The following is a 9,157-nucleotide window of genomic DNA, read 5'->3' as shown; positions in this document are numbered from 1 at the left end:
GAGGAAGGGGTGCCCTATGATAACATATTTGTATGGAATGCGTATCTGACGGAGCCTATTCGATCAAGGTGCAACAACACTATTTGGACACTGGCGTTAGTTCACGGGCATTTTAAGCAGGTATTTGTAGGCTCTTGTGGCTTCACCAATGTACTTCGAGGTTTACCACCAGGAGATTTTTAAATGGGTCTTTATTATTTGGTGGTTTACCCCATTATGCAGATAAGGCTATCGATATATGGAAGAGACTTCAGTGTTACCCTAGTCTCCAGACGTTCTCGACACTTTGCAGGCACACGGTATGAAATCATTCTAATTAGGCTTCTCATGGATGACAAATTCATAGTGACTGTTTCGATTTTCTAAGGACATTTCTTAGTAATATCCTGTATCTTGGAGAACTCTCCTTTTTAATAGCGGCTTTGGGAACACAGTATTGAGTGGCATGAACTCTTTTAGACTACCTTAAATGCTTATATCTATTATTTTCTGTAAAATATGTGGCCTTTTTCATTCTGTAAAAGTTTCGTCGCAGTTACTTGAAAAGGGGAGTGAACGATCGTGGAAGGGTTGCAAATGATGTTGAAACTGAACAACTTGTTCTTGATGATGAAGCTGGATCATGCAAGGGAAAAATGAGCTCAGTGGTGCAGATGCGAGGGTCTATTCCACTCTTTTGGTCGCAAGAGGCCTCCAGATTTAGTCCTAAGCCTGATATTTTCTGTGAGAAACTAACGTAACATGCGTCTGTTATCTTTGCTAGACCATTTTAACGTGCATGAGGTTATTGATCTACTTATCTTCTTACGGATGGCTCCTGACTTTTGTATTCTGTTTTTTTTGGCCTCAGTACAGAGGTATGACCCTACATACGAGTCAACCAAAATGCATTTTGAAGACCTGGTGGATCGATATGGGAACCCGATTATCGTGCTCAACTTAATCAAGGTCGATATTTATAATGTCCTTTTTAAGCAAGAGATGGTTATGCCCTTTGTACTTACAGATAAATATCCATGGAAATATGCAGACAGTTGAGAAAAGGCCTAGGGAAATGGTGCTAAGACGTGAGTTTGCAAATGCAGTGGGTTATCTAAATTCGATTTTTCATGAAGAAAATCATCTCAAATTCATCCACTGGGATTTCCATAAATTTGCAAAGAGGTAAAATGGTGAGATTTTTGTCCCCACGTTTAATCTGAACTCACATTGCTTTCTGTTTTCCATGTTAAAGCAAGTCGGCGAATGTATTGGCTGTTTTGGGTGCTGTGGCAAGCGAAGCCCTTGATTTGACTGGATTATACTTCAGTGGCAAGCCTAAAATTATTAAGAAGAAGGCTAGCCAACTTAGTCATGCTAGCACTGCAAGGTGATTGTTGTGATGATACAGCTGCTACTTACTCATATTTGATCAGAAATTTGGTTTGTTTTATAAACTGCCATATGTTATTCTGCGCACTGGCTATAATAGAGATAGTGACTGCAGGGAAACTTCTTTGCGTGATCTAAGAGCTTACTCTGCGGAACTTTCAAGGGGCGAGAGTGCAAATGATATACTTAGCACTCTTGCTAACCGAGAGAAGGAGATGAAGCTAAGCCACCAGAAAAAAGACGATGGAGCTAATTCTTCAGCTCCTCGTTACCAAAGTGGTGTTCTGCGTACTAACTGTATCGACTGCTTGGATCGAACAAATGTAGCTCAGTATGCATATGGTTTGGCTGCTTTAGGCCGGCAGCTTCATGCAATGGGTTTGAGCGATACACCTAAAGTTGACCCTGACAGTAGCATAGCTGCTGCACTTATGGATATGTACCAGAGCATGGGAGATGCGCTTGCACAACAATACGGCGGCTCAGCTGCTCATAACACTGTAATAATACCACTTTTTACGTTTGACCAGTTATTCTTCCTTTAAAAAACGATTGCAATGCTTATTCAGTAATATCGTTTAATGGATTATAGGTTTTCCCAGAAAGGCAGGGGAAATGGAAGGCCACGACACAATCTAGAGAGTTTCTCAAGTCTATCAAACGATACTACAGCAATACCTACACCGATGGCGAAAAGCAAGACGCCATAAACTTGTAATATACTTCTCTTTCTTGCACAAACCACTTCAGTTTCTTGCGAAGTTTTATTATTTCTTGTTTGCCAGTGATGTAGCAATAGGATGAAGGCTTTTAGATTAGTTTTTGAGTTATTGCTTCATTGATGATATAGATAAGCAACAGTACTGTGGCATTACCACTATTACCTTAGGCATTACTGATAATGTCAACTACCAATATTGGATTCTCTGAGGAAATGTTGGCTACAAACTGTTTTTTCTTCGTTTCTGTTTTCTTTAGTCCTAGTTACTAATGACTTTTTTCCGAGCAGATTCTTGGGGTACTTTCAACCTCAGGAAGGGAAACCTGCACTCTGGGAGCTAGATTCTGACTATTATCTCCATGTGTCAGGGATTGGAGATGATATTTTCCCAGAAAGCGGGTAAAATTTACATTTAATAAAACCTAATATATCTCAGATTATGGGCTTACTCTTCATTATAGGCAAATAATATTTTGAGTTGGTGCCTGAAACTGGATGTCAGTTCTAACCAGTTCAGGGAATACCAAAGATGTTCAATTAAATAAAGATCATAACCTCTGGTTGCGTATGATATCTAATTCTGGGTCTATTGCAGTATCCAGTCCATTCCTAAACCCATGAGTGGTATTGGAATCAATCTTGCACCAGTTCCGGCTTTCAGAGATGATTTCTCACGGAAGAAGCTGACTTCGTTTGACAAACTGATAGAGCAGACATGCAGTTCAATAAAGAACGTGAGGCTTTGTAGCGAGACAGACCAAAGACCAGGTGGCAACACCGGAAGCACTGGTGTGGCTCCTGATGCAGCGTAATGATCCTCATTTAAAGTTTCCAATTATCCTCATCTTATGACGCGTTTGTTTTTACTTTTCTAAATCCTTTTCTTTTTATTCCTTAAAGGAAGTAGAAAGCTGGTTTATAGTTTAGAAAATAAAATAGATTTTTAGTTCAAACCAAACCATGACTATTTTGAGTCTTCACTTATTTTTCATGACTTTCTTATCTGCAGTGAGATTCAGCTCAAGAGCCCTAATTGGCTGTTTGGTTCAAGAAAGCCCGAAGAGAGTGTCTCTGCCACAAAATCTGGTGCAGACGATAGTGAGAAAGGAGTGACCTCGAGTGAGCGAGTCAACGATTTCTGCAACTTGGACTGGCTTTCTGAGTCCAACGGTCGTCAAGAAGATATCTTTAAAAGGTACTGATTTTCCTTTTCTTCTCTCTGAAATGTATACATTCTTCAGAATGCATTTTTGAAAATTTTAAATTGTGGTTATTATTTGGAAACTCAAATTGAGTGATACCCTCAACTATTGACCAAACCATGATCTAACACCTCAAATGCAAAGTGGTTGTATTCTAAAAATCCAGATTTCTTCTCCATTGCATCAAATCACTTTTGTTGCAATTGTTTTATTTTATAGGTACCTATCGATTACGTCAACCAATGAAGCCAATGGTTGGTATGGTGGTACTCTCCTCGGTGACCAAGATGAAAACAGCGAAATTTACAGACATTACGCCCAGTTCTGTCAGGTTCAGATTCTTTTATCTTCCTAAAACGCATTCCATAAGATTGATGATAGATTGCAGAAACACAGCTCAAAATTCTGTTTATTTTTATGATCCGATTTAAACAGTGCCCAGCGATGGAACCGTTTGAGAACGATCATGAGTTAGAACAGGACTTTGCGGAAGTTGTTCGCATGAACACAGTTGATGTGATGGATATTGGAGAAGACGAAACGGAGATGGAAAAAGCTTTAAATAACTACGCACAGATCGGTAGCGATCTCGGGATCATTCCAATGCAATGCAAAAACTTTGCCGTAGATCCTTGTTGGCTAGCCAGATGGCTCGTCGGAGATGATAAGATCCCAAAGGTTATTTAATCATGAAACCAATAGTTTTGCCCTCAACAACATAACGTCTCACGCCAGAGACACTTCTCTTTTCGTTGCATGTTTGTGAATGTGTTTCATTGTGCAGTTTGTGTAGATATATATATGAAAGGGAACAAACCCAAAGCAATATTTTTGTACCCAAAAAAAATTGTTCGTTTATAATTAAAGCTCACGTATAGTCAGAATATACGAATGATTCAACCCCAGAGGCAAAAACTATCCTTCGCTCTCCTCTACAAAGTTCTCCACTTTCTTTGATACACACTACAACAAATATAAATCTTTTTGGTTTTTGTCTTTTACACTTACAGTAGCATATCTGACTTGGCTGGTAATCTCTTAAAGAAATTGGCAGGTACTGAAGGCATTCTGCTCCTGAACCGTGGATGGCGCAGCATGAACAGCCCGATTATGATTGCAATCACCTGGAATGGTGTGACATAGATAAACACGGCCCAGATCAATGCGAAGACGATGAATAAAGCAGTTGCTCTCGGGTCTCTCCAGCTAAGTAGAGCTTGGATTCTCTCCCCTTGAGTCGCAAGATCGCCTACGACTGTCTGAACTCTACCGCCAACGCTCCGAAGCCGGTCATACCTCATTCTGACAATGTCTGCTGGTCTGCTGGTCGGGAATGTGTCAAACTCCTCGTCAAGCTCGTCTGGATGCGCGTTATCTGCTTGGGACACACGAGCGTCCATGTGAGGTGGGTGTCTTGGTCTGTACCGGTAATTCCACATGCCTATCACAAAGAGGTAGAGGAAGACTGTGGGTAAAATCAGTTCTGGGTAGCACACAAGAATCAAGAACAGAACATGAACAAGGCATGTTGTGATCGGGTTTCTCCATGTGCAGATATCGTTGAACCATTTGCAGACCAGAGTGACCGAGGAGAGAAGCGACATGATTCTGCTGAAATTAGCTTTGCTTCTCCTGAGACTGAACATATGGTAGTCTACATCAAGCATATACTCCACAACCTCTCGTCTCAGCGGTGGCTCGGACCTTGATAGTCTTGTTGCAACTATTTGCATCGCCTGATGCCTAAGCAAGTCGATATGCCTGACCGGTATCGGTTGAATATAATGCATTTTGGGTAACAACGGTCTTCCATATTGTGCCATCATGTTAACAAAGCCGGTGCAGGTGTACCTCAGAGCTAGCTGAAGCTCACCGTTCTTCTTTAGACCACTCGGTGTAAGAACCAGCAGCGGGTAGTAATGAGTGTAAACCCGGTCTGTCTCCAGCGTAGATAACCTGACTCTAACTTTCCCAATCCTCTGGTCCTTCCAGTCACTACCATCATTGACATGACCATTGTCAAAGACTCCAATTGTTATGACGGTGCAAGGATCATGAACTTCCCAGGTATATTGCTCGTTCCACTTAGGTGTAAGCGCGTCTAAAAGAGTCCTCGTTCTCACCCATTTGTTCCCATATTTCGCCACACAATAGGGATCAGTCATTCTCCCATCTTTAGCTTTCATAGGCATCAAGTTCCTAGCACTGAGAATCCCAAGCTCAAGAATCCCAATGCTCGGCTTCCTCAAATGCTTTGAAGACGGTTGAAGATCACTGCTGAAATGCGTGGACTCGTCAAGAACATGGTACCCTGCTTCTATACAAACCCGAAGCAGAATCTTACTAGAGAACTTCTCTTTTCTTTTCTCATTCTCTTCCTCCATAGACATTGAGTGTCTCTGTAAGTTAAACCACCGTGGATCAGGCATTTTCCCAACCTCTTGCCTCACCGGGACATCCCTCACGGGTATAAATATCCTCCCCAATATCTCATCTTTCCCTGGACCAATCCTATCATCAACCGAGACCATCACCATATCCTCAAACGGCTCTGACACAACAAACATAAGCTCCTCATGCCACTGAGGATTCATCGTCCGCATCTGAGGCGTCCTCGTCGCTCTCATCTGATTACCCGCGTGAATCTTGACAATCGCATCAGGTACTCTCCCTTTATCAGACGGAACAAGATCCTGAGCTTCCATCACGTGAATTCTCAAGTAATACAGCTTCGGCGAGAAGTAAACTTTGGACCGCGTATTCGAAAGGTTCGAGTGGCTCACACGATGAGCATCAGAATGCCAAGCGTCTGGAAACGACTCGTCCGCTTGAGTTCCCATCCACACAGCAAGCATAACCTCTCCTCTGTTGGTCTTCATCCCTTTCTTATCCTCTAGCCTGTACCACTGTGGAGCCAAAGGACTATCAGGTGGAACTCTAAGAGGAACCTCAGTGAGATCAATCTGAACTCTTCCCAGGAAATCATCTTTAGTCAAAAGATCTTTATCTTTCACAGTGACTTCAAGAAGATTAGATTGTAACCTCTCTTTAGAGAAGGCAAAGATCTGTTTCCAGATCGGATTCGAATTCTTCTCCAAATGTTTCGTTAAGCCTTTGTAGTTCCCAAGCTTCACTTCAACGTAAGGATCTAAGCTACCGGAAACATCCATCACGGGAAGATCTCGAGCTTTGACGACGCTCACGTAGAGGTAATGCATCTGCTCGACGAGATCGTAAGTGCTCGAGGTTTTATCTCCGCTGCTTCTGTAATAGTACGATTGCCTCATACGAGCTGCTAAAGGAGGACTGGTTTCAATCAGCTGAAACTCTGGGTTCTGCCTCGGAGGTTGCATCTGCATTACTGCTCCGGGCGGTGGTCCAGGAGCTCTCATGAAATCTGACCTAAACTCCGGTTGGTTAGGGGGAGTAGGATAAGCAGGTTTTGATTGAGCAGCAGCTCCTCCTCCGTGGTGAGCACCGATGGAGTGAAAAGTCCTCGATTCCTTCTCTTTCTTCTTCGTCGGCTTCATCGTCTCCATGTGAATTTCATCTTCAAACTGCTGGAAATGATTCTGATTCTGATTTTGATACTCGTGAGATTCGAATCTCTTGTCCCCTTTCGTCACTTTCTCGGAAAAATCCGGCGGAGGAGAGACGAAATCGCCGCCGCCGTCGGAAGAAGGAGCTGTGGCGTAGATTCGAAGAGCGATATCGCCTTTGATGTGAGAAAACAAACCACGTTTATCTAAAGGATACCTCTGAACATCGGATTCAGATTCAGATAAAGGAACAACGGCGCCGGAGATTTTAACACGGCCGAGAAACTTGCCAGGCTGTTGGTTATCACGGCGGTCGTCGTAAACGGTGACGTCGATAGTTTTGTTGTTCAGACGGTTGTTGAAGTCACTACCGACGTTAAAAACGAGCTTCTCGTTCCACTGAGGGTTTAGATCTTTAAAACGCGTTTGCGTTCTCTGTCGCTGCTCGTCGAACTCAACCTCTACGAACGGACTCGCTGAGCCTTGTCCGTCTTTAGGCATCAAATCGCTCGCGTCTACGATTTCTACTACTAGTTTGCTCATCCTTTGAAATATTTATTAGTTTCTTAATAAACTCGGTGAAGAAGAAGAAGAAGAGAGAGAAAACAAAAACCTCCGGCGAAGAAGAGAGATGAAACTAAGAAGAAAGAAGTATCATATAGCTTGTTTTAGTTTTGATGTTTCGAGGAGAGAGTGTTAAAAGAGGAGTAAAACTCGGGGAACAGAGAAAGAGAGAGAGAGAGAGGTCAAGAAGACGACGTCATTTTCGTCAATTTCTTTTTTTTTTTTTAATCTTTTAATGATTTTCCCCAAATTTTTAATAAGTATATATATATATAGTTTTTATAATAAAATGGTAAGAAAACAGACAGAAACGAAATTGGGATATTGTCAAGTTGAATAGTTTTGTTGTTTTTTTCTACTCCTTAAGAATATTCTTTGATTTGTATTTGCTTTAATGAATCATTTGGTTTTCTTTTTTGGTTTGAATATATATTGTCCTCGTCGGTGATTCACCAAATTATTCGTACGTATAATGGAATGATTTTATACAAATGGAAAAAAATGAGGAGGAAAAAAAAAAAAAAAAGAGGAATAGGGGGGAGTGAGGTGGAGTAGGGTCACAAGAGACGTACCATCGTTGTCTTGATGGACGAACGTGGTTCTGGTGGTGGTGGCCATTGCTGCTTTTGTTTGCTTATCCTAACATAATTAGAAAGTGGACTAATCTTGTTCTTTTAATTTGGTTTCATTTATTTTATTATATATAGTTTACTACAACAACGACAACGACTATGAAATAAATATTCGTTTTATGTCTACGTGAAATCGATCGTTACCATCATGTGATCTATAAATATATAGGCAGGCAATCATATCAAATGTGAAAATTAACAATAATAACTTTAAATCGTTTTCTCACGGCTGTATGCCACTAAGTATGGTTGAATGATTAATTAAATTTGAAAAAGCGGTTAATGTTTTAGCGATGTTTAGTTTTTGGATGGACTTTATTTGTTCTGAAGCTAGAAAACGCATTTTTGTTTATATGCTTCTGTTAAAATATTAAAGTAATAGAGTACATCATTCATTCAATTTTTTAAGTTTGTATATTAACAAAATATCTATCCGAATTATCATGAGTCACAAGACTCGACCAATTTACCATAAATTAACTGAACAATTAAAAGATTGTGTTGTTTGTTTGGTGAATGAAATAATACTATGATGTATTTATAATAATAATATTTTTTTTTATGTTTGTGTTTATTAACGGGAAAAATGCAAAAAAAATATCCAACTTTCAAATTTAGAACAAATAAATCCCGAATTTTTAAAGTATCATTTTAATCACCAAGTTTAGGCTGACTTTTACATAAAATAGCAAACTTTGTTTGACCATGTCGATTTAGGCATCACGTTAACTCTATGTTAATTCTCGATGACGGTGTTAATTGCCCGTTAGTTCCTACCGTTTAGAAAAAACGACATCGCTTGATTATTTGTAATACGACGTCGTTTTACAAACTGAAGAAACAAAAACCCCCAAATCGATTTCTAGGTTTACAATTCCCAAATCGATTTTAAAAAACCCTAGAAAATAATCTCAAAATTCTCTCAAATTTTTGTGGAATTGTTGCCATGGCGCGGACCCGTGGAGGAGGAACGCGGCTTCCGAATCGACGGTCGCCTCGACTGAAGAAGGCGACAACAAACAAAGAAGCTGAAAGTAGCAGACCTGAACCCGAGACGGTGGAGATCCAATCGGATACTGAGGAAGATCAAATCCCAACAGAGACTGAGGCGTTACCACACACTGATGC

General features: G+C 40.7%; 3 protein-coding genes across 3 annotated transcripts in view; 2 read left to right on the top strand and 1 right to left on the bottom strand.

Moving 5' to 3' along the window:
- LOC104740963 (phosphoinositide phosphatase SAC1) overlaps positions 1-4,180 on the top strand; it is a 10,890-nt gene extending 6,710 nt beyond the window's left edge. The window contains exons 5-17 of the mRNA XM_010461714.2: positions 10-120; positions 223-299; positions 536-723; positions 851-948; positions 1,031-1,164; positions 1,235-1,369; positions 1,487-1,871; positions 1,964-2,085; positions 2,381-2,491; positions 2,688-2,900; positions 3,102-3,287; positions 3,514-3,625; positions 3,730-4,180. Coding sequence (XP_010460016.1) covers positions 10-120; positions 223-299; positions 536-723; positions 851-948; positions 1,031-1,164; positions 1,235-1,369; positions 1,487-1,871; positions 1,964-2,085; positions 2,381-2,491; positions 2,688-2,900; positions 3,102-3,287; positions 3,514-3,625; positions 3,730-3,981 — 2,124 coding nt within the window. The 3' untranslated portion in view covers positions 3,982-4,180. The remainder of the gene's footprint in view (positions 1-9; positions 121-222; positions 300-535; positions 724-850; positions 949-1,030; positions 1,165-1,234; positions 1,370-1,486; positions 1,872-1,963; positions 2,086-2,380; positions 2,492-2,687; positions 2,901-3,101; positions 3,288-3,513; positions 3,626-3,729) is intronic.
- On the bottom strand, positions 4,170-7,434 carry LOC104740964 (FT-interacting protein 1-like; the record flags this gene model as incomplete). The annotated part of the gene is given in 1 exon segment (XM_010461715.2): positions 4,170-7,434. A coding segment is annotated over 1 exon segment (3,078 nt). The 3' UTR covers positions 4,170-4,298.
- Positions 8,976-9,157, top strand: part of LOC104743466 — a 3,015-nt gene continuing 2,833 nt past the window's right edge. The window contains exon 1 of the mRNA XM_010464545.1: positions 8,976-9,139. Within this exon, the coding sequence (XP_010462847.1) occupies positions 8,976-9,139 (164 nt within the window). The remainder of the gene's footprint in view (positions 9,140-9,157) is intronic.

The sequence above is a fragment of the Camelina sativa genome, chromosome 14, assembly GCF_000633955.1.
Source record: "Camelina sativa cultivar DH55 chromosome 14, Cs, whole genome shotgun sequence".
Lineage (NCBI taxonomy): Eukaryota > Viridiplantae > Streptophyta > Magnoliopsida > Brassicales > Brassicaceae > Camelina > Camelina sativa.
Note: the sequence above shows the minus strand (reverse complement) of the source record. Positions and strands in the feature narration are given on the sequence as shown.